Raw genomic sequence first — 24,681 nt, 5'->3', positions numbered from 1 at the left:
ACCAATACTTGATCACTAGAGATGCTACACCTTTGGGTCATGAGCAACTAATTTTAAGAAAATCAGTGACACAGAAAACATAACCACATGCAAGGTTTTATTAATGTAACAAACAGTTAAAAAACATTCAGTAAAAGTTAAAATCAGCTACCCTTGAGCTGATCAATTGACAACGAATAACACTCAAGAAACCAATATTACCTTCCAAGACATCTGTTGGGAAATGTATTAATTAGATTTTAAGAGACTTCTATTTCTAAATCCGTTCTAGTGATTTTAAACATTTTATTTTACAGGTTTGCAAACAGCAGAACATTACTTCAGGTTTCAATGACCATATTCTCTTTTCCCACGCAAGGATTCAATTCTTTAACAGCAGATGAAATATTTAAAATGTATTGTTCCACGCCTTCTCAGTGCCATCAAGAACATCCCAACATACACCAAGGATTCTACTGAAATGAAGTTATTGCTGGGCCAAAAACTAGTTTGGGATCACAGGGAAATTGTTACAAAGATGTGGACCAAACACCAGCTAATAGAAGAGCTTGCTATTAAAACAAAGCTTTCCCCACAGTGATTAACTTTGTTTAGCTATTTATTCTAATACATAACACATCTGCCGGATAGATATTGAGTTTATAACCACTTATTGTTAAGGAGGGTATATTTAAAACAAAGGGAAATTAATAAAATGACCAGAATAGGTTCCAAATCTCTAGAAGTTAAATCACAGAAAAGTTTTTATTTTTTAAATACAGGTTGAAATGGACAGATAACATTCTATAAAAATGGTATCATACTACTTTTTGGTTTGTATATCAACCGAAATGAAATCTGATTTTTTTTTTTGTAGGGGATGTCAGCTTTAGTTTAAAAAAACAAACAAACATAAAACACTCAGACGAAACACTACAATCATTTTTCCCCCCCAATCTGGTAGCTAGATTTCCAAATGCTCACCAGATTATTCAACAGTCTTTGATTCAGAGAACGCTTCCTTTCAAATTCCTGTTTAACTGTGTTCTTAGGAGGGTGTAAAACCCAAAAGCTGTTCAATTGGTTTGTATCGCCACTCATCTGCTTCAAGGTCTTCTACAAGGCTGGACAGCTTCTCCATGCGGGACACCTGTTGATCTTAAGAGACACAAAAAAGCTGTATCTGCAAACTCATCAGTCTCTGTAAATAAAAGGCTACAGCCAGCATAGTGTCTTAGCAGATGTGATTTATGATGATATTTATAAAATTACATTTAAAAAACATATTGTAACTTTGTGGATTTGTTGCAGTTGTCAGGGAAAAAATATTTTGCTTCAGGTCTGCTGGTATTTCCTTGAACCAACATGGGTCATCATGCTGTTTAGCATTTTGTCATCAACTGGTTTGGACAGAAGAGAGTGTATCTTGAAAGTCAGACTAGCAGTGTGTGTGGCCACCCCTGGAAGCAATACAAGCCATACGTCTGTGACTCATGCTTTGTGCCAGGTTTCAGGTGCTTTTTTCAGGAGATTTCACACCATTCCTCTCCGAGAGCCTGGACAAGAATGTTCCTGCACTGGTCATCACACACAGTCCCACCTCATCCCGAAAATATTAACATCAGGCAAGTAATACATCCAAAGCACAGTGGCCACATTCTCATCTTGTGTGGAAGTCCTTGTGACAAGCAGCCTGAGAACACGTGCTGTCATGTCAGGATGAGCCCACAGGAAGGGCAGTAAGTGACGTGCTGGGACTCAATCAATGTAATATCATCAACCACTACACACAGAGTTCTGTAGTGATGACACACTCCTGCCTACAGTACACTATCATATTTCAACCTCCTATCATAGAGAGCCTGGCAAACCTTTGCCTCCAATATACTAATGGCAGAAAGATGTTGTTCACGTGATAAGTGGGGCATATTGATTCTTTTTTTGTGGTTATCTTTCATTTACGGTCCATTTTCCAAAAATCATAACTAGGTGTATCACGCTTAGTCATGAATTATTAATCAAAATGATGCTAAAAACTTTTGAAATCAATGCACTGCTACAGTTCCAAAAATATTCATGCACAAAAAGAATGATACTTGGTACGTGTAATTCCCCCCAAACGATGGCAGGGGTCTCTGATGCTTTAAAACAAAACATGGGGCATGATTTTTATGAAAGAAAAACGTCAAAATTTAAAGCCAAAATAATGAAGTTTAGAAAATACATTATTTCATGTAAACCAAGGTACATGCGTAAGAGTTCCCCTAAGAATGGGTCAACAACTGGTAAACTTGTTTATTAATTAAATAAAGTCAATTCACTACAGATAAATATATAAATGAAAGAGGTATTACAAATGAAGTTACTTCTTTAAGAGACTAATCTCTCAGGTTGTTTGTCTTTGATATGGAACAGCAGAGACAGTTCTGTTTTGCATATAGATAACTTTGTATTCAAGCAAGAGAACCCTCAGATATCTGCATGCATTTCCTTCATGTACAAAGATGGATTTCTACATTTGCAATTTATAATTCGATTCCTACAGAGCCTTACTAAGATATCATTTACACAATTGCTCACCGTTTTCTCACTGCTGTCAGAAAAACAATTATTCAGATTAGTTTTAAATGAGGGAACACACTACAAACACTAAGGAATTTAGCTTTATCAGAAACACAATAAAACTTGCACTTATAAAGTGCTATTTGCACATCAGAGGGCTCTTTACAATAGTAAAATAAATACCATGCATTTACAGCTATTTCTCTAAAATCAAGTGCTAACATTCAGCATTACAATTGCCTTACCATGCTTCACCTGCTTCAGAGTTGATGCAACTTGATAGCTGAATACTGACTCGCACAGAAATCGGTCAGAGCCATCTAAAAAAAAGCACAAGCACTTGTATTCAAAATCTACAATGACTTTTACAGAACCTACTAACCTGACAAGTGTTTAAGACCTTTGAAACATGTTCCAAAAACTAGCAAGGAACACCAGATTCGCGAGACATATTCTACATGGTTATTAGCTCTACAAGCCTATCCAATTCAAAATAAAAAAAAGAAAATGCACTGCATTCTATTAAGACCAAAACTTTGGAGGCAACATTTGCTCAGCGCTATGATGCTTTCCAATCAACAACCAGAGGGTGAACATAATGTATGACTCAAATAGAAGAAACCATTAAGCTGACGTAAATGCCTTGCACATGCTACACAGTCTTGTTTATGAGATAAATGTGAACTGTAGGCACTATCAAGAATTTCCCTACCTACATCACAAACTTCTGTTGCAGGAGTGACGTTCTGAAACTTAATGGTCAGATGTTTCTGTCTTTTTGGGATTTACCTAAAGTTGCTGAATTTTCCGTAATCAATGAGGTACATTTTGTTTCCTCCATTACACACATCTGCGGTCACTGCTACTTGCATTAATCAATTACAATCTAACTTCCTACAGATTCTACATCTTTCCTGGCAGTTGTTTGATCACTGTCCCCTGTTGTGTCCTGCCATTCTGAAACGCCCTGTGGCATCCACCATAAACGGACAATACAGGAAATCAAAACTGAGTGAGGCTGCAGAAGGTATTATGACTTTCAAGTGGAATATATTTACTTTTCTGTCATCAGATTATCATTCCAATGAAGTCCTCAAATGACTGCACCGTTTGAGATAAAAGAATAAAAGGTACCACACAGCAGTAGCTGTAGCCGGCTCCGACCTCTTCCATTTTCATTGCATTAACAAAACCCCCATTTTGCAAAACCAACATGAAACCTAAATAAGACTGCTTTAAAATGAATGCAAATTATTTTAATCCTTTTATTTAAATCACTGTTCTTATATTTTTTTCACTCAGCTTTCAAGAAAAAAGCGTGGGGTTAATGGTGTACAAGTAGCTGCCATTTACGGGATTTTTAATACTATTCAGAACATGTCTTCACTGGCCATATCCCTCACAGTGGCGTGTTGGTTTTTCGAGAGCCGTACTGACCTTCCATCATTTCCCCGGCACCTTTGGGGTAGGTGTAGAGGACCTTTCGGGGCGGGATCAGCTCGGAGGCGCTGAACCCCGAGCCGGTGACGGAGCTTGCGCTGACACCCCCCGCAGAGGACGAGGAAGAGGAGGCCGCCATTCTCTTCCTCCACACCTGCACGACCCACAGTCCAACAAGAGGAAATGGCAGGTCTTTGTTAAAGAACACCAAAACTACAGCCTCAGAGCAACACAGCTTGAGGACTGACATGTAAAGCACCTGGGTGTTACTGGCCTGTGAAGCTGTAAACCTTCTGCAGAATATGCATTAGCTACGGGGTTAGTCAAAACGTTGTCGACAAGTATAAATGCCAATTATTTGACTAAAGTTTTCTTTTATCCTCCACAGATGGTGAAGGATTATAAAGTAACCATTAGAAACTTGGACAGTTTATTACAAATTAATTACATGGGTTCCTGTGACAAAAAAGGTTTCAAACAGAAGCATAAATATCAAAGATGGCGACAGCATTTCGACTGCGCAGGCGAGGTTCACTGCAGAAGGTTAGGTTGCAGCAGAAAACTCACTTTAAAAAGGGGCAATTCTGTTCTTAAAATTACCAGGCTCATCTTTCTGGACAGCGATGTCAAAGGAAGCTTCGCTTGTAGTAAGCATTCAAAATCCTCAAAGGCATCGATAAAGCCAACCCAGAAGGAACAGTGAAACACAAACCAAAGGGCACAGAGGGCTTGAAGGTTTAATCTGAATGAAAGGTTTATATGATCATAAAGAATGGCCTCCTCACTTTACCTTTCTTATACACTCTTATTTGAGCTCATTTAAAGCCAGCTTTAATTATATGCTGGCTGATGAGTGTGATGTGAACAACAGCGAACTTACTGAACTGGAAATTTCTAGCAACATCTATGACAAATTCAGAAGCACTGAAGAGGAGGGAATGGCATGTTATCACAAGAAAACTGATAAGAGGTTATTCTTTAAAAGATTTGTACGGACTGTGTTCACACAAAACATACAGCACGTTATTCATTTTTAGGATTGAGAATTTGAATAAACGGGGATATGAAACATGAAATCATTCAGGAAAACTCACTCCCCACCATTTCAAAATCAGCATCCGAAACCATTTGAATTAGAAAATTTTAAATGAAAAAGAAAATGCGGTGTCGTCTGAATAATTACTGTTCCGTTAAGATATTTCATTATAATTAATTAAGGTGAGAAAAAGCACAGGCTTTTAGGCACAACGTCGGTGTAAGTGTAAGATTATCATCCTAGAACAATTAAAGGTTTTGAAAAGCTTCCAAGACACGCAAAAAAATCCCAGGCTAATCAAATCTTTAGAACTGAAGATTGTACTTCAACGTATAGGCTACATGCAACGAAATTTAGCGTGAGCTGAAAACTTCAATACGAGACGTGACAGTGAGCAGATATCTGATCCTTATCGCCTCCACACTCACTAGCTGGCACTGACACACGGTGTGCAGTTCGGCTGTGACGTGTTCTGCGTGCCGAGCAGGCGCCAACCAAGCTGTTTTGATGGGCCTTTGTGGTCAAACTGTAGTGATCTCCAAGCATCACTGCCACCGAACAAAGTCATCAAGTTCATTTACCTCAACGTCCTCTTTCGAAATAATAATTACATCCGTCAATACCAACACACAGGCACTTAAATGTCCTGCCTCAAGTTACCGCCCTGAAGATTTCGCAGTTTTCGTGTTTAGGATCTCGGCTACATAACGAGATTTTTTTATACACATCTCCCTTTCACAATCTTCACAAGGTTTTACGTCAGGAATATAAGAACACATCGCCAGGTATCCGGACATAAGAGCTTCTTTCAATTCGTCCGAGATCAAACTGTAAGAGGAGTAAACCGTCTTTCCGTTCCAGAGTCACCTTTTTTAGATCTAGAGACCCTCAAATCACATAGACCTACATCGGAAAACGACTGTCATGTTTCTGTTTATTGCACAACTGACAGGTTTCAGAAGGACACGCTCTAAGTAAATATACGTTTCATGGTTCAAAGGTGCATACCTACACTAATCTCGCATAGCCCCTCTATTCGTAAATTCAAATTTTGTATAGAAAACACGCTTTAGGTTTTTACCGGATACAGTAAGAACGTTGGAGAACAAATCGTCACGTTTTAGAAAAAAAACTATATACGTTTTAATCCCCCCCTAAAAGAAATTGAAAAATGACATTATTTACCTTTACTCTTTTTAAACGGATATTCACACACCAAGTCTAGAGCACTATTCAAACTGCTTTACGGTACAGGGTCTTTACGACAGCGTGCCGTTTGATACTGGTTTCTCTCGCTGCCTGGTCGGGGTATTTTTCTTTGACTTTCCTTCATCATTAGCAAAGCAGTTATGTTTGTAGTAGTTAAAATTATAGTTCAGGTTAATTAGTACGTGCATAATATAAGCGATATGATTAAAACTGACTGCTAGTTATGTGGGTTTTAATGGTTTGTTGTGAAAAATAAGTATAATTTATTCTTGGGCTCAATGTTCTGACGTGGTCAAATGAGCGTTTCGGCGTGTCTAGAGTCATAAGCAGGAAGTTACTTTCACTGCGTAAATAAAACCACAAATTTAAGTTATTATTATGAGTCATGTTTCAATTTGAATACTTTTTTTTCTATTCCAGGATCATATCACATTTTCCTGCATTTAAAAAAAAAACACATTGACAAATAATGTATTTGTAATGAACAAAACATGCTTGAACTGTAGGCATGCTGAATAAAAACCTTTTTCTTTATTACCAAAAATTAAAGACTTCGTGAATACGTTTGTAATTAACATAAATCAGAATAAACTGAAATACAATACTGATCGTGATCAGGTTTCGTGAATCAAGCTTCCTATCTAGATTTATCTGTCCAGTCTGGAACTATTTTGTGTTTAGTTTTGCTGCCCTCAAGCTAGCAAATCAAAGATGTCAATTCATTCACTGTATACTGTACGACACTGTGATTGCAGGAGGCCGAGACAAGATGAGAATGAAGTTCACATCTATAAATCAAAATGGTCTAATAATACTCCCCTTTTTAGTACTTTTGAGGTGGAGCTGAAACACTATTTAAATTCTATAAAAAAATGAGAAATAAAGCAAGGAAAACGTATGATATATGTAAAAAATACAATTTGATCACATAATTTACCTCATTACCTCTGGCGGTAAAATGTTTTTTCTCTTTGTGTTTTTTTCTCATGTACGTGTTTTTGATCCTCTGGTTGTAGTTGTATTTGTAAATTCTTTATATGTTTAATAAAAAAAATAAAATAAAAAAAGACGAGAATGAAGTGGTTTCGTGATAGGAACGCAAAGTTGAGGTGACCGTTTCCGTGCGGGACGTTGTTGTGTGCTGTACCCCCCTCATGTTTGAGTTGAAGCGGTTTAATCGCAAACGTCGCGAGAATTGTAGTCAAGGTACTTCCATACCAAATAATTTCAAAACCCCGAAAAGGGGATAATCTTGTTGGTAATAACCTAATATTTATTTTCTATAGCCTACCGAGATATATCGCTAATATTCTAGTTAAGTGTACTGCACCTCGGGGGGGCAGAATTGCCTCCTGGCGCCGCAGTTCCAGCTGATCCAGGTTGGAATATGCCGGTGTTCTAGAATTCTAAAGACTCGAGAATTGTTCGAGAATTCGATGCTTGGTGGCTTCAATTGTTAAAATTCCTCCAATTTGAAATAGTCGAATTGTATGTTTTTCTAGTGGTAAATCGTTGTTTTTGTGCGTGTGTGTTTGGGCTGATATGACATTTTCTACCCGTCTTCCGTGATTTAGTACTTTTGAGAGTTTTGTGTGTCTTGGAAAGTGATAAAAGTTTGACAAATTAAGTCACGTCTCTCAACACAGGGCCTGACCGATACGGGTCAGTGCAGTCTTTTAAATCAAAAAGGCTCCTGTTTCGGAATTATGTTTGTTTCGTGCACGTTATCCGGCTTACGATATCTAAGACTGTGTTGCCATTTCAAATGATGGCACTGTGTGGCATTTATTAAGAACAATAAGCAAACTTAGTAATTGTAAGAATAAGGATTTTTTAAATTGCTTTTTGCCACATCGGAATAAAGTTCCACAAGCAAGACGTTGTTTTTTTATTTTCGTAATCATTACACGTAGCATAACTCGTGTTTTAATTTAATAATTTCGCTTTCAAAAGGTTTCATAGTTAGCGTTATGGTTCTATTACTTTCAGTATCTAAAAGTTATTTTTTTGGTAAATCCTCCACTTTATAGAACACTGTATAGTGGTACCAACCGATGTTAAACTAATAATTTCATAGTGGTTTATAAATGAAAACAAGTAATTTATTTGGAATGCTCATATATCTATGTTTATCTCATTTTAAATTCCCATTTTTTAGATGGAGGTTTTACGACCTACTCTGATTAGCATTAATGGGAGAATTTACAGAAAAAATGTTGTCAAGGAACAGACTTTTCATTATGAAGGTGATGAAGAAGAAGACATTTCATACTCGGGTAAGTTCGCACCTTATCAGCAACTTTATAAGTCTACATTTAGAATCGTCGGTTATTTTTGTCATACCCACCCGATTTGGAATAGCCATTTGGTGAGTTTTTTTTTCCCCGCGAAGTGTGAACAGACTCCTCTGGTCTCGCCTAATTTCTGCGCGCTGGTCTTTATGACGTCACGGGCACCGCAGCCTTGCGCCGGAGGTTCAGCGCTGATTGGAGGAGAGGCGCGTCCCTCGCGGACAGCCGAGCGCGTCTGCATGCGCTCGGGAGACCGCAGGGGTCGCTGTGTCGCTGAGCGAGTCTGGGGCGGTGAGATGTAGTTGAGCTACGGGAATTGCGACTACGGTCCCGTGAATCACAATCCCAATTTCTGAAAATCATCAAGTCAGATGATAGAAGCTAAAACCCGCGAGCTCAGCCCGTGTTTGGGTGAGAGTCTTTGCCTGTTGATCTGCTCAGGAGCCAATGTATCAGCTTCTGTAACGGAGAACAAAATATTCAACATTTGTAGCTTTTAAGAGGTATACTGTGTATCTTTATTGCAGGGGGACAATTCCAAATTTTATTTATTGAATATAAGTATATTATAGCCTATCTCTCTTGGTCCATTTTGTAAAACAGTACAATCCAGATTGACCATCAGATCTATAATCTGTGAGAGTTTTGCATTCATAGTTAGCATTATCTTTGGAAATGTTTTCTTTTCTGCTGTATAGTTGCATAAATTAAATACGCTGTTCTTTTTCGTTTTCTTATGTTTATGCTTTAATTTTTATAGTTGCGTATGCCAAAGGCAGATTTGCTGGAAATGTGCTCTCAATCCTCCTCTGGACTCGGCTGTCTCTTTCCCTTTTCAGCCAGGATCGACTGTGCTGACGAGCCCTGCGACTCTGTCAGCGTGGAACAGACAGAAAAGGGGTTTCGCTGTGCCATAGATGTTCCCAGTGTCCTGTACAAGTTGGTGCATTAGATTGGAATCCTCCAGAATTCGTAACGTTTACTAACAGTGTTTGATCTCTGAGTTTTCCGAACGAAAATATTCATGACGTACCGTCTGTATGTACTCTGGGAAAAAATACATTTCTGTATCAAGAAGTCCACTAAGGAGCTTGATTTCTGCATAGAAATTTCTTACATTTGCTGACGGTTTGCAGAAAATACAAAATAAGTGACCTTTGAAAGGATGGAATGCACTATGCACTGTTTAGTAATATTTGTGTTCCACCACTGTGCCCAAAGATTGCAATAGATGATCAATTGGAGTCTTAGGCCCTAAGAGATATAGAGTATTTGAGTATGCCTGTACGTAACTGACAGGTGTTTTACCAAAGGTGATAATATAGGAGACCAGAAACCAAAAAAATGACCTTTTTGCCCTCTGTGATTTTCAAAGGTATATTATAGGAAGAAAAGGAGAGACCAGGAAGAGGCTGGAGTCTGAAACCCAGACTTCAATCACCATTCCGAAACAGGGGGTCGAGGGACAGATAGGTGAGTTTGACATGGGCACTATGCACCTGGCTACAGACACGTCTTCTTCTTTGTGAAACAGTGTCAAGGTAATGCCTGTAGCTCATTTGTACAGTACTGCTGACCTGGCCATCCTGACTAGCTCTGATAGCTTTGGAGATACAGAGGATTGCGCCATTGTTCTTGCAGTGTGTGTTACAGCTGTTTAATCAATTACAGTATGAATGTAGTAACTACATATGAAACTCATTAAAAAAAGGCTAAGGCTGCTGCTGGAAGAGGTGTTAGTGGGGCCAGCAGGGGGCGCTCACCCTGCGGTCCATGTTGGTCCTAATGCCCCAGTATAGTGACGGGGACACTATACTGTAAACAGGCGCCGTCCTTCAGATGAGATGTAAAACCGAGGTCCTGACTCTCTGTGGTCATTAAAAATCCCAGGGCGCTTCTCGAAAAGAGTAGGGGTGTAACCCTGGTGTCCTGGCCACATTTCCCTTTGGCCTTTATCAATCAGGGCCTCCTAGTAATCCCCATCTCTGAACTGGCTTCATCACTCTGCTCTCCTCCCCACTGATAGCTGGTGTGTGGTGAGCGTTCTGGCACACTATGCCTACCGTCCCATCATTCAGGTTTTGCTGCACATTGGTGGTGGTGGAGGAGAGTCCCCATTACTTGTAAACCGCTTTGAGTGGAGTGTCCAGCAAAGCGCTACATACGTGTAAGCAATTATTATTATGAAAAGTACAGGCTGTATAGGGTTTACACCCCAAGCCCTGTCCCACAAGGAATCTTAATCTGTAATGTCTTGATTAGGGTTGCATTTATTAAGGTAGTGTGCTTCTCTATGCCTGTTTTGTCATGAATGGCTTTTTGTAGAAGAAGTTGTCTTGATTTTTACTTGTGTCTTATTGAGTTTTACCTCTTGCTGTTTCTTCCGTCCTTGTCCAGTGATCACTGGTCAGCAGCGGGCTGCGGTGATTTCTGCTTTCACCCGCATTGAGGTTCTGATCGAGAGCTTTCGCAGGAAGCAGCCGTTCACTCACTTCCTGTCCTTCCCTCTGAACCACTCCAGCATCCAGGAGCGATTTCTGCAGTTTAAAGAGGAGGTCCTGGAGCAGTGTTCCCAGGTAGAGATACAATAAAGAAATAGATTAACCCCTGTGATCATTTCTGAGAAGATAAGGGGTCTGGGGGCTGATTAGAAATAGAGAACTGGATTAGTGGAACAGAAGGTTTGTGATAAACCGAAGGCTTGGACTCAGATTCTTCTAATGTTCTAAAAGGTGTGATCTTTCTTCACTCACTTGATGGGGTCAGGACTGTTTTGCTGCAAAGCGCAAAGTGTTAATTGAAAATCATTACATTGTTAGTACATAATACTGTTTTGTGGTTTTAATTTAATACATTAAATAAATCTCCCTTAGTGCTTGTTGCATACGTTACAAAGTCTAAACTTTTCTGAATGATTTTGGAGGACAAATGGTTTTCTGTTTTATATGTAGGTGGCATGTCAGCTAGATGCAGGAGGTTGCTGTCAAGCTTGTATTTAGGTATTTCTTCCCGTTTTATTTTAAGGACCGCGGAGTGGACAGCAGCATCTTTCAGAACCCAGCCAAGCTGCACCTGACTATCGGCACACTGGCTCTGCTCAGTGACATGGAAGTGACCAAGGCATGCGACTTGGCACAGCAGTGTCAGGGCTTTATCAAGTGGGTGTCAGTCTTCTCGTGTGAACATGTTTGGTAGCTGCAGCAATGTGACAATGGTTCTGTCCTGTGTGCCTTTGTGTTGCACTGCACTGTGGTTGGCACACCTCTGGGCTAGTTGTGGTACATGGTGTCCCAGCACACCTTCTAGCAGTTTTGACAAGCCTGTGAGAACTGCAGTTCCTGTGTGTGAATTTAGTAAATGGAAATAAACTACATAGTGGAGCAACAGCTATTAAAACCTTTTACATTTAAGAACTCTGCATCTCTGGTTTGGGGAGAAGTATGGTTTCAGGATCTGTTCTGAAGTGACAAGCGCCGGTCCGTCTTGCTTCGTTTTTTGTGTTAACCCGGCGAGAGACGTGATTGTATCCACACTGGCTGCTGTTCTGCTTTTACAGGGATGTCACTGGGGGACAGCCCCTTCCCCTGGAGGTGGTGGGGATTGAATACATGAACGACGATCCTGCCATGGTGGACGTTCTGTACGCCAAAGTCCAGCCGAAAGATGGGTCTGACAAGTAGGTCTTTCCAGTTGCCAAAGCCCGTGTCTTTGCCTTCTGTGGCAGTCCGCGGGGGCGTGCCCAGCGTGGAGGCGGAGCCCTGTCGTCACGGCTGTCCCAGCTACTAGAGAATGAGCCGCGGCTGTGAAGGCTCTGTACAGGCACACTGGACCCCCCCCCATAGGGACGAGTAGGGCAGACCCCCCGGAAGGGGAGGACCTTTTCACCAGCAGTGCCGGAGGGGATTGTACCTGCATAAGGCATGCCTTTTCTTGGTCTTTCTTTTCTTTCTTTTTGCCTGTCCCGTCACATATCTTCACCAGGACAGGCAGACCTTTTTCACACACTGGGTTCTTGTTTTGTTTGTGCCTTACGCGCCCTGCTCCGCTCTGCCAGACAGGCCCCCGCTGCGCAGAAGAAGTCCAGTCGGGTCGCCGCTGTGCTGGCGGTACTTCTTTGTCCCCGGGCTGGACCCCGTTACATAGGGCAAGCCCAGCCTGGAGGTCGCGAGGCACAGGGGAACACCTTTCTTTTTGTTCTGTGGTTCATTTTCACCCCTCTTCTGTGTTATTTTCAGTTGTTGCTAACCTCACACCGGTGCTTCTGTCCCTCAGGGGCGTTGACTTTTTAGCAGTGCTCGGCGCGTCTCTGCCCACTCCCACACTGTTACGCTTCTCGTAGGACGCCTTTCAGCGCTGCTCTGAGACTGATCGTTGTGCACAGCAAAAAAAGTCTCGGAAGGGGGGCTCGAAGAACCTTTCGTGCAGTGTATTACATTCATGATGTGGTGTCTTGGCTGCCTGCAAGCGTGACTGTTTTCTGTATCTCTCTTCCCTGCAGGCTGCAAGCCATTTCAGACAGGCTGGTGGAGCACTTTGTGTCATCCGGCCTGATGATTAAAGAATGGGACAGAGTCAAGCTTCATGCCACTGTCATGAACACGCTGTTCAGAAAGGACCCCTCTGGTAATGTATTTCAGCATCGTAGACCAGCAAATCTGCTGAAAGGCACTGTATTTTTATTTCCTGATAGCTCTACAGGTGTATCTATAATAATAATAATAATAATAATAATAATAATAATAATAATAATAATAATAATAATAATAATAATTAATAAATGGATTGCACGTATAAATAATCAGTTTTATCCCAAAAGTGTTTCACATATAGGAAGAGACCTACTTCTTCCGCCTCTGAAATACAACACCCTCCTGGTTTATGCAAGGCAGCCTTTTGTGCCAGCAACCCCTTGAGTCAGCAGATCAACCGGAGAAGTGAGAAATTGCTTCACTAATTGAATTGAACCTAAGGGAGGCCAGACTGTACTAGCCCAGACTGGAATTTAGAACAGGTCAATGAGGTTAACATCTCCCACTCTTACGACCAGGACCGCGGCAGCTTTAATGAACTGGCAGTCAAGGCCTCAGTTTACAGTCTCATGCAAAGGAGGTTCAGTGAGGTTCTGTGCCGGATTCATAATGAAGCGAGAGTTGGGGTCTAGTTTTCAGATAAAGACTGGATGCGCTTGGGCTTTTGCATGTACAGTGCCTTCAGAAAGTATTCACCCCCTTGAATTTTTCCACGTTTTGTTCCCGTTACACCTCCAAATTTTAACACATTGAAATATTTTTTTCTCTCCCTTAAATAACACAATAAATTCAACACATTTATGAGTCCAAAAAATATTTTTTATTCAAGAACATTCGTTTCTCCACAATGAAAGACTTACATTTCTCGTTTACAAAAGGATTCACCCCCCCCAGTAAATACTTTGTACATAGTACAATACTTAGTAATTACAGCCATGAGTCTTCTTGGGTATGTCTCTATGATCTTTGCACATTCAGATTGTGGGATTTTTACCCATTCTTCAATGCAAATTTGCTCCAACTAACAAAATTAGATGGAGAGTGTCAGTGGACAGCAATTTTCAGGTCATACCAGAGATTTTCAATTAGATTCAAGTCTGGGCTCTGGCTGGGCCATTCCAGAATACTAACCTTCTTTTTTTCAAGCTATTCCTTGATAGTTTTTGCCATTTGCTTTGGGTCATTGTCCTGTTGGAAAATGAATCTTCGGCCTAAATGCAGATCTCTGGCTGACTGAAACAGGTTCTCCTCAGGGATTTGCCTGTATTTGGCTTCATCCATGTTGCCCTTGATGGCAACAAGCTTTCCAGCTCCTCCTGCTGAAAAGCAACCCCAGAGCATGATGCTGCCACCACCATGCTTGACAGTAGGGATGGTGTTACCTGTGTGTTGGGCTGTATTGGGTTTGCGCCAAACATAGCGCTTTGCTTTCAGGTCAAAGAGCTCAGCTTTATTTTCATTAGACTACAACATTTTCTTCCAAAAGGTCTCAGGTTTTGTCACATGGCTTCTAGCAAACTCCAGGTGTGATATAAGGTTGGCCTTTCTCAGAAGTGGCTTCCTTCTAGCCACTCTCCCAAAGAGGCCGAATCTGTGAAGTGCTAAAGAGATTGTTGATGTCTGGACAGTTTCTCCCATTTCAGCCAAAGAGCCCTGTCAGTGTTGTAGCTGGCCTCTTGGTCTCTTCTCTGACAATTGCCTTCCTTGTCTGGTTGCTCAGTTTGGTAGGATGGCCTGATCTCACAGTCAATGATATTTATTGTGCAATCAAGCTATTGAACACAGGTGTACCTTGTTAATGTATTTAGTGTGATACCTCTCAAAATAATTGAATACCTCACCCAACTGAGGTTGTTAAAAAAAGGGGTGAATACATATCAGTTAAGTAATCTTCATATTTTTATTTGTTATATAATTCTGAAGACATCTAAATGCTTTATTTCATTTTAACATTATAGAGAATTACTTCTACAGGAGTGGAAAAAAATCCCATTTAAATATGTTTTAATTTGACTTTGCAACACAGCAGAACGATAAACAATCAATGGGGGGTGAATACTTTCTGAAGGCACTGTATATTGTCTGTCTTTGTGGTTTCTAAACAGAGTTTTGAAATGGCAGTGATCCATTTATCTCCCCCAGTGTTCTTGTGAGACAGGAGATAGTTCTGTTGGATAAAGATATCATCTCCCTGCAGTGATTCCTTGTGATTGATATGTGGACCAGGTATTGCTATGATCTGGTTGCTATGGAAGACCTGATGCCCACGTCAGTAAGGGTTTTGCTGACTGCAGACTTGCACATCTGAGAGTGAACTGTCTTTGGTTTTCATTGTGGCGCCAGATTCATGTTTAGAAAATGGTAACGATCCAGCTGCCCATGTGCACTTAGAAGACTTCAGGTGTACCTGTCCAAAGGAAAGATCACCAGATTTCCTTATGTGTAGCTGAGAGTTCAGTGGAGGAATTACACATAACAGCTCTGTTGTACTGCTGACAGTGGGCCAACCTGTCACTTCTTTAATATGGAAAAGACTTGTTGCCCAATAGAAACAATGTGGCCAGCAGCCATATCACTCTGCAACTCACAACTGGCAGCCCACTGAAGCTCAGCAGGTGTGAACCTGGTCAGTACCTGGATGAGAGAGCTTCTGGGAAAAACAAAGGTTGCTGCTGGAAGAGGTGTTAGTGGGGCCAGCAGGGGGCCCTCACCCTATGGTCCATGTGGGTCCTAATGCCCCAGTATAGTGACGGGGACACTATACTGTAAACAGGCGCCGTCCTTCGGATGAGACGTAAAACCGAGGTCCTGACTCTCTGTGGTCATTAAAAATCCCAGGGTGTTTCTCGAAAAGAGTAGGGGTGTAACCCCGGTGTCCTGGCCAAATTTCCCATTGGCCCTTATCAATCATGGTCTCCTAATAATCCCCATCTCTGAATTGGCTTCATTACTCTGCTCTCCTCCCCACTGATAGCTGGTGTGTGGTGAGCGTTCTGGTGCACTATGGCTGCCGTCGCATCATCCAGATGGATGCTGCACATTGGTGGTGGTGAAGGGGAGTCCCCATTACCTGTAAAGCGCTTTGAGTGGAGTGTCCAGAAAAGCACTATATAAGTGTAAACAATTATTATTATTATTATTATTTTATTATTATTACTACTTTGCACTCTGCATGATTACACTGCTTGATAGCACTGCTGCATGTTTTAGTATCCCAGTGTTATACAGTGCCCCTCTTAGTAAATTGGCTTTTTTTTAGTTTGGCATATGGATTCTTGAGATCAATATGCGTTTGCCAGCCCAGACTCTTTGGTGCTTCAGCATGGATGGCTTCAGAATTGATCTGGAATGGGATCCCAGCCTTGATGACGAGCGGCAAGACACTCTAATAAAAATATTGCGCTCTGGCCAGCAGCAAGAAGGGGGCATCTTGGAGAGTGCAGTCCCTGCTTGCCTTGCCAGCCCTCTGTGCCACTGCAAGAGCAGCATGTTTTGAACAGGGACAACAATGGGCTCTTTCAGTAGGAAATGGATCACATCCAACCCAGAGGACTGGCATTTAGCTCCCCAACATGAGTTCACACAAAGCTGTCTGCAGATCACAAAGCCCTGGTCTGACAGGGGCTCTGTTTTCCAAGGATGGACACTGGTTTCATCGCGCCTTTGTTCGTGTCCCTTTTCATGTTTGTCAACAACACATATTTTGGGCGTCTCTCTGTCACAAAAATTGAAAATAAAGGTTTTCCCTCTTTCAAACCACCAGAAACCTCCCATCCTTCTGGAGAAAGATGAGTTATTTGTGCCCAATTGCAGTACAGTATAGAAAATGTACTTTAAGAAAATATTTCCTTTTTCTCTAACTTCTTATTGCACGTCGATGTAAGTTCACAGTGTACGACAGCGTAGCTGAGGGAGGAAGCGATGCCTGTGTGCTGAATATGTTTTTGTCTTGTAGCTGAGGACAAAGGGGGTCCTGCTGCAGGAAGGCAGAATATGAGGGATCGGGAGTCATTTGATGTACGAAACATTTTAAAGGTCAGAAATTATCATTCAAATACTGTTCTCGATGCTCTGTGTAGCGCGCAATTGCCAAGTTCTTGGGATGTTTTAGATTCAGCTATTGTTTGTGCTTTGTGGCTGCCCCCTAGTGGCAGTTATTAATTATTACCACAGCATGCAAGTCCCCAGCAGCACCCGAAGCATTTAGGTTTTCCATGACTGTCTGTGCCTCAGTAATTGTGGGTTACAGATGACCTTCCAAAGAAAAAAAAAACTGCAGCACCTCACAGTCTCATATGGCTTTGGTTCCCGTGAGTAAATAAAGCAAGAAATAATTCCATTGTATGTTTTAAAGACATACAGAACTCAAAGCCAATGGCAATGTCTTTTTATTTTCAAATTCAAGTTTATTTGTCATTCCAGCCATATACAAGTATACAAAGGAGCGGGATATTGTTCTGCAGGTCTATGGTGCGAATACAGACAAGGCACTGACAAGACAGTGCTATAGACAATGTAGACAGACATTTCTGACAGGTTACAGGGTACATAAAGTGCAATGTGCATAGTGTAATTTACTTTACAGGATTGTGCAAAGAATACATCAGACAGTATGCCTGACATTAGGCAAAAAAGAACCAGATTTGGAGTAGGTGCAGTAAGGCACCTAACATATTTTAATATGTTTGCATTTTCAACACCTGGCTTTATTGGCCATATATTTGTACAAATTTACAAAATCTTTTCCTCTTCAAACCTATTTTTTTTAAACAGAGTAGCACTGTACTGAATCTAACGATTTTTTATTTAAAGTCAGGAGTGTGCCTTTGCACATTATAGTGACAGGAAATTACTAGCCACAGAAGTAATGCTGTGCTTTTCCTTATTCAGTGCTGGCACTACCAATATTAATAATGCTAATAACCTCGAGGTAAGTGTTGTCATTGCTGTGAGCCTGCTGAAAAACTAAAGCTAGCCCACTGCTATCTTGCACTGAGGATCAGAGAAACGGGAGAGTGTCTGGACAGTGCTCAGCACACAGTAACCATAGTAACATCTTTGTGCTTTGTGAGAAACGATGTCCTGCGTGCCATTCTTGGGCCCTGCTGGAGCTGTCTGAGGGAGTGACAGATCTGAACAATCAAGGACCCAATATCTGGGTTATTTGTAGAGGTGCTTACTTTCTTTTGAAGTAGTAATTAATGGGCTTTGTCAAATAATTACTTCAGGTATGTGAATGTTCTAGATCAGCATGGCAAAACTAAAAAAAATATAGAAAGATCGAAGGTTTGATTAGGCTTCTGAAATATGTTCAAATAAATATATGACGTACATTCTGCTGCAAAGTTTTTCTTCACTGTGCAATCCTCCTTTGTCACAGACAAACAGGTTGAATTCTGACCTTTGTTAATAACCATTTTCTGTTTCTTTTTTTCTGTGGACAAGTTGAGTCCTGTCTTGAGCAAAATTGATTTGTATTTACTAGCAGAACATCTTAGGTTTTATTGAGAAGTGAATGACATTTGTAGCTCCAATGGGTGCAAATTAGAGGTCCTGAAGACAAATGCTGACTGTAAGTTATTTTAAAATGCAGTAGTAATTCTTGGTTGCTAGCTTTCAATCCAAGTGCTTTCTGCTTTTCAGAAGTTTGGAACATATTACTTTGGGGAATTTGACCTGAATTCAGCCCACATCTCCCAGAGATATTCAACAGATGGCTCTGGGTACTACACCTCTTCGGGGGTTGTGACATTCTCATGAAGACGTCTTCTCAGCTGGCCTTCACTCTGACTGAAACACAGGAGTTGGGAACAATCAAGGGTTCATGAGAAAGCACAGCGATTCATGGTTGACCCGTTCAGGAGGTTAACTGGTTCCACAGGTTTAGTAGTCTTCTTGAATGTTTTGCTGAAAAACCAAAGCCTGTTTTTTTCAGTTCTAAATGAGGGTGCATTCAGCACTTTTGTCATTAAATCTTTTTCTTTCCTGTGTTCTTGCTTCTGCATCTTTCCTGGGCTAGGATGCCATACTGATCACCCAGCAGGTGTCGCCAGAGAGTACTATTTGATAGGAATGTGGGAATGAAGGGAAATGAGCGAGGAATAGCTCAAGTCTGATAAAATCACTAGAATGACAAGGTGTCGTAGTTCAGCCTAAGATTAAAAAAAAAAGTGTCTGAGCTGCTGTGGCGTTTGAAATTGACTTTCTCTGCTGTGGTGTGCACTACTCGCACCTCAAATCGAAAGTTCTTGGAAGAACTCCATTTACTGATAAAAACTGTTCAATTTAAAATTGGAAATGGTTTGATTTATTGCTAGAGGATACAGAAAAAGAGTCTGAGTTGCCTCTAGTACTTTATAAAATGTTGTAGTTCTAAAATACTAAGCCTTGCTCGGAGGTAGTGGTCTTTAACTCTGTTAGACCGTTTTACTTCGTAATGGGGTGGAAGTAACATTTAACAACTATTTTCAACAATTTTATGAAAATAGTTTTTATTGTGGATTTCTAAAATGACTTAATGTGCTTAAAACTATAAATAGGCGAGATGGAATTAATGCAAACACCATGTGTTTGACAGCGAGTTACAAAAAGACGCACGGTACTTGGATCACAGATCCAGCTTGGGTGCCAACTTAATAGTCTGAGAAAGATTTAAAACTGGCTGATTAAAAAGTGAGACTTGTTTAAGGAGCAAAGCCGCTTTGATTTGATATGACTGCTGCTGGAATGTAAAATGTAATTCAGTGCACGGACTGGCCACAATATTAGGAACCCCAAGTGAAATGAACACCTTCCCTGGCCAGAACAGCCCCCAAGTCTCAGCCCTTTGAAGCTGACGGAACCAGAGGAATAGGCGTGACACAGCCTGTGTGTGCAGAGCTCCAGTGTAATATTTGGTGGGGGTTCCTAGTATGTTGACCAGGGAGTGTATTAAGTATAAGTATGAACATCCGGTACTGAATGCTGAGCTCCCTCAGGACTATTTTGAATTTAAGCTGGTTCTTGCTAGAACAGCCAGAGGGGGACATGTTTTTGTGAGTGTAATCTTTGCACAAAAATAAAGATGAAAATATAAAACTGCACAAGCTATTACTGTCTTATATTTAGATATTCAGGTCTGTGGAACGATCTAATTATAAAAATTTCCTTTTTAATGTGTAATTGAGTCTTATTATAATTAAACATTGTAATATGTTATCAAATTCCATGTGTTATCTGAAAACAAACGCAGGAATAACAGATTCAATAGTTATGATACCACTCAGCATCATTTTATTATAATAAACTGTATTTTTATAGTGCCAGTAAAAGCAATCATCATCATTTCACTGTATTTCGCAAACTTTTAAGTTAGAGCCGGAGGGGGTTTTCAGATGTACAAAGACTGGACTTAATTTAGTGTAGTATTTGTATAAACTGCAAGCAGAGGCTAATTAAAGCAGTGCATTTGCTTGTAAAATTAGCTTTTAGGAATAATGTGGTATAAGCTGCTGACCTTTATTTCAGCTTGTCAGCTCTGAATTAATGCAGTTTTATGGAGGCTCTGTAGCATCGCATCATGCTGTTGCAGCCTTGCTCGGCGAGCCATCTGCTAAAAATTCATCCTTGAAGAATTACTTGGGGACTTGAGCTGTTTGTGATGCAGCGGCTGAATTCAGGTGGCAGAGAGTCGGCAGCTATTCCACTATAGAAGGAAAATCCTTAATTTCTTTGTGACGTCTTTGTATGTGCAGGCAGAAATGGACATATACAATATTAATGGATCAAACTACAGGCTCTAGGTATTTAGGGAAATGTGTGTTTAGGTTGAGAATTGGTTTGTGAATAGAAAGAAAATTAGAGTTAAGGGGTGGATGCTCAAATTGGGGTGATGTAATTAGTGGAGTATCACAGTGATCTGTAATATGATCACTGCTCTTTCAAGTTTATAGCAATTATCTAGATTCCTCTAAATATACAGTAAACTGGTCAGACCCAGATAATACCAAATTAGGAGGATTGCTTAATAGAAGATGCAAATTAAATTAATTAATATATTAATTAATTAATATAATAAAGACAATAAAATTCAAGATTTGGCAAACATCTAGGAGATGACATTTAATGTAAACAAGTGCAGGTGGAAAAAATAATACAAAATGGGAAATTCTAAACTAGAATAGTTATGCAAAATACTTTAATCTTGATTCATCATCTGTATCTTCTGGTTGATGTGGTGAAGTAACAAAAACGCAAAAACAGAATATTGGGATATATACTGTAGTTATATAAATTAAGGGTTGTTATGTAAAAATTGCACAATGTATTAGTAAGGCCTTAATTATAATGTTTTGACAACACTATAAAAGTTATTGTTGCTCTGGAATTCAGTCAGATCAGAGCAGCCATATACATTCTGGAGCTTAAGGGAATAACCTACAGTGGCAGACTAAAAGAGCTAAACCTCTTTCAGCTAGGGACCAGAAATATGATTTCTTCAGGTAGATATCCTAGTCTTAACCAGTACCAATAGATTAATACCATTCAGAGAATGAAATACATAGAAATAAAAAGCTTAATTAGTTCACAAATCAGGAAAGGCCAGAGGTCATTTTTGTTTTCAGAGGCTTTCAAGTAATTTTGTCTTAGTAAAATACAACCTCCCTTTGCTGTAATTATTTTTGGATTTCTGTTATTCTGAGTTCTTTAGGAAACAGTGTCTGAGAGTTGTGCAGTACCAGTGGTGATATAGCTGAGGCATTGCTTCTTCTGTAATATTGACGTTTTTTTCCCCTACTTAATTATCTGTTGTCTTCCTGCAGTGAACCGTGCTGATAATAGCCTTAAAGGTTTAAGTCTACTCAAATGTCCCTTTCAGAGGATCTTGCATATACTGAACCTTAATAAATCTAGTTCTAAAGCACATATCTGGGTCCTCATCCATACAGATTTATCTGATCTTCACATTATATTTTTAGATTTATTTATTGACATGGGGCAAACTAACTGGAGTAATATTGTGGATTCCTGGTTTAAAGCTGCAATAAATTTAAAAAATATGTATGATCTATTGTTATACAAGTTTTGGTAGCTTCAGGGCAACAACTAACCAACATTTGTCCCATCCTATTCATCTTTACCTTCCTCAGCTCCTATAGTATAAAATATAGACAACAACACTGTATGCAGTTCTTCAAGGAAACTGTTTAATACAGAGGTATAGATCCAAAAGAACTTGCAAAGGGAGCATAAAGTGTCTATTATGATATTCTCAGGCATTATGTAAAAGTCATCCACAGAATCAGTGCCTAAACTATTCTCTATTTCAGTGGGTAACTCTCCACTCTGGAGCTCTACTATAGCATTGTTGGCACTGTGGTTCACCTGAGTGAAATCCACAGAATTGCTGATACTGCAATAGTAAGCAATCACCCTCTTTGGCTGTGTGGTGCAGGAGAACTTGTAGACTTCGACGGTTCCCGTTTGCTGAGGAAAGCAGAAACTGAGCAGGCTGAGGCAGAGCTGATATCACTTTTAAGACAGTGTCATGAGAAACACCGAGTAATGTGGTTTTAAGAGGTGATAGAATGAAACATTTATATGAATAGAAATGGACAGCGCTTTACCAAAATAGGAATTCAAAATGTAAGTAAGAAATTAAATTGCTATGTAAATATTTGTGGTCATATTAGGTTTCGATGATCTCAGTCCTTCTTCAAGTAATGCTTACCTCTTCCATATTGATGCGTAATGTAATATAATAGTTATATATAATCAAGAGTAAAGAATAGAAAAACTACTTTAGTTGTGTAAAACTTGAGCAATACTATGTACAGATATACAAATATTGTACAGTATGCTACCTGGTTACAGTTAAAGATCAGATTTCACTGGAAGGTTTCATTTTGTTTTTAAAATTTTATTAAAAATAACACAAATGGCTATTTTTTGTTATTATATACCTATCATGTGCACTTTCGCCATAGGATCACCAACTGCACTGAAAACACTGCAATTGACAGATCTGTCGAACAGGCTGTTGCCATAACAATGAGGTATGGATGGAAATCAGTCCCACCTGACATCCTTAATACATGGTATTTAAGACCTGCCCTGGCGATACTGAGGCTCTTAGTTTGAGTGTGTTTTTCGCCCGGTCTTGGCATTTTTCCATGAGCTTCCTCATTTTGGCTGTGTTTGGTTTTTGCACTTTTTCATTTGGATTTCCCTCTGGCTTGTTGCTTGTCTTTGCACTGGCTTTTGAACTTTACTTCTTACTTGATTCTCCTTCAGCACCTTGATTTTGAGTTTTACGGATTCGACCCTTGCCTGCTTACTTCAGCCTTGTGCTTTGTCTACCCTTATTATAAGTACTGCACATTACAATACCCAATTTAGAACCTCTAGATTTTTGACTGTCCAGGACGGCGGCGCGGAGCGCTGGTTCTGGCTGTGGACTGGGAGGCGGTCCAGCCCGGGATGGCAGCGTGGAGTGGGAGCTGGGGTAGTAGGTTTAAATTCTGACAATGAGCGTCACTCAGATCGCTCCAGTAAAAATACTCGCTGTATAAAAGGCTGCCTCTCCAGTTTGTCAGTAAGTGGATCAGGTTGTAAATGAGAATCGGTTCTCAATTGACTTATCTGAACGAGTACATTTCAAATTAAATAAGAAATTGGTTTAGATTAGAAGACAGACCTCTGTACTGAGACAGGGAGAGCGAGACTTTGCAGACTGGCTCCTCTAACCTGTCCTGCCCTTGAGCCACTCACAGAGGCCTCATGCTCTGCAGTGATGTCAACCCCTTCCCATAATTCAGGTTAATAGATGCCATTTGTGGAGCCTGTGTATGCCAAGAATAGTTGTCCATCTAGCTACATATACCTGTTAATTAGATTAAAGGTTAAATGTGACTATTACTTAGCTGTAACAACCAGCCCTTATTCCTTATTACTACTAATTAATATTCACATATCCCACAATTCACAGCATCTTCTGATCTTACATACACAATAACATGCAAGGTCATTTTTTTTAAGAACAATCATACTGTATATATCCATCTGTTTTGTTTAAGGTAGAGAAAAGAGCAAGTTGTTTGCACTTAGAACCTATGTTGAAAAGTAAGCGTTACTTAATAATTTATTTCAGATGCTAAGGCACCAAGGTCTTCGGCTTAGCTGCCTTATCAGCTATCATGCTGGCATCTGAACAGTGTAATCATCTTATTTCTTTGCATCATTTATTTCACAATTTCTTCAACTGACAGATGCAAAGGCTTCCCTTTTGTTGGGCTTATTCATGTGATTACATTCTGACAAACATCAAGATACATTTCACTGTCACCATAACTTTAGACAGCAGTATGAAAGAACGGGTACATAAAAACATCAGAAAGGTTACAACCGAGATTAGGCCATTAGATCATTCAAGTTGTTTTGGTGGCTAATATGTAATTGATCCAAGGATCTCATTCTGGTTGTTTCTTAAAGAAATCACAATATCGGCTTCAACTACATGGCTGGGTACCTCGATCCACACTTCCACAACCTGTTGGAGAAAGAAGAGCCACCTGTTCTTGGTCTGGAATGCACTTTCCTCTAGTTTCCACTTGTGGCCTTGTGATTCACTGACAACTCTAAAGGTGCCCACTGAGTT

At 40.2% G+C, this 24,681-nt stretch overlaps 2 protein-coding genes across 10 annotated transcripts; one reads left to right on the top strand and one right to left on the bottom strand.

Annotated features, from left to right (window-relative positions):
- Positions 1-84: 84 nt before the first annotated feature.
- anapc16 (anaphase promoting complex subunit 16) lies at positions 85-8,677 on the bottom strand. 2 transcript variants are annotated; one of them, XM_006630273.3, is made up of 4 exons: positions 8,574-8,677; positions 3,979-4,135; positions 2,787-2,861; positions 85-1,137 (listed from the first exon to the last, which is right to left on the bottom strand). In XM_006630273.3, the coding sequence occupies exons 1-4, from the start codon at positions 8,589-8,591 to the stop codon at positions 1,028-1,030; spliced, it is 360 nt and encodes a 119-aa protein (XP_006630336.2). In that variant the 5' UTR covers positions 8,592-8,677; the 3' UTR covers positions 85-1,027. The 2 variants fall into 2 exon arrangements, with proteins under 2 accessions (XP_006630336.2, XP_015201769.1); XM_015346283.2 differs by lacking the exon at positions 8,574-8,677 and adding an exon at positions 6,203-6,308.
- On the top strand, positions 5,672-19,036 carry ascc1 (activating signal cointegrator 1 complex subunit 1). Of its 8 annotated transcripts, none has more exons than XM_015346277.2 (10): positions 5,672-5,847; positions 8,385-8,502; positions 9,357-9,456; positions 9,893-9,990; positions 10,915-11,093; positions 11,542-11,675; positions 12,074-12,193; positions 13,016-13,140; positions 17,002-17,081; positions 18,690-19,036. In XM_015346277.2, the coding sequence occupies exons 2-10, from the start codon at positions 8,385-8,387 to the stop codon at positions 18,804-18,806; spliced, it is 1,071 nt and encodes a 356-aa protein (XP_015201763.2). In that variant the 5' UTR covers positions 5,672-5,847; the 3' UTR covers positions 18,807-19,036. The 8 variants fall into 8 exon arrangements, with proteins under 8 accessions (XP_015201763.2, XP_015201765.2, XP_015201762.2 ...); XM_015346279.2 differs by lacking the exon at positions 5,672-5,847 and adding an exon at positions 6,259-6,325; XM_015346276.2 differs by lacking the exon at positions 5,672-5,847 and adding an exon at positions 7,335-7,432.
- The last annotated feature ends 5,645 nt before the right edge of the window (positions 19,037-24,681 follow it).

Source organism: Lepisosteus oculatus, chromosome 4, assembly GCF_040954835.1.
Source record: "Lepisosteus oculatus isolate fLepOcu1 chromosome 4, fLepOcu1.hap2, whole genome shotgun sequence".
NCBI classification, from domain to species: domain Eukaryota; kingdom Metazoa; phylum Chordata; class Actinopteri; order Semionotiformes; family Lepisosteidae; genus Lepisosteus; species Lepisosteus oculatus.
This window is presented reverse-complemented; position numbering and strand designations above follow the sequence as displayed.

Coding starts and splice junctions, on each gene's coding strand:
- ascc1 (XM_015346277.2), top strand. CDS start 8,385: ATGGAGGTTTTACGACCTACTCTGATTAGCATTAATGGGAGAATTTAC. Junction 11,094..11,541: donor TCCTGGAGCAGTGTTCCCAG/GTAGAGATACAA, acceptor TTTTATTTTAAG/GACCGCGGAGTGGACAGCAG. Junction 13,141..17,001: donor GTTCAGAAAGGACCCCTCTG/GTAATGTATTTC, acceptor TTTGTCTTGTAG/CTGAGGACAAAGGGGGTCCT.
- anapc16 (XM_006630273.3), bottom strand. Junction 2,862..3,978: donor TGCCGGGGAAATGATGGAAG/GTCAGTACGGCT, acceptor GCTTTTTTTTAG/ATGGCTCTGACCGATTTCTG. Junction 1,138..2,786: donor TCTGAAGCAGGTGAAGCATG/GTAAGGCAATTG, acceptor GTGTCTCTTAAG/ATCAACAGGTGTCCCGCATG.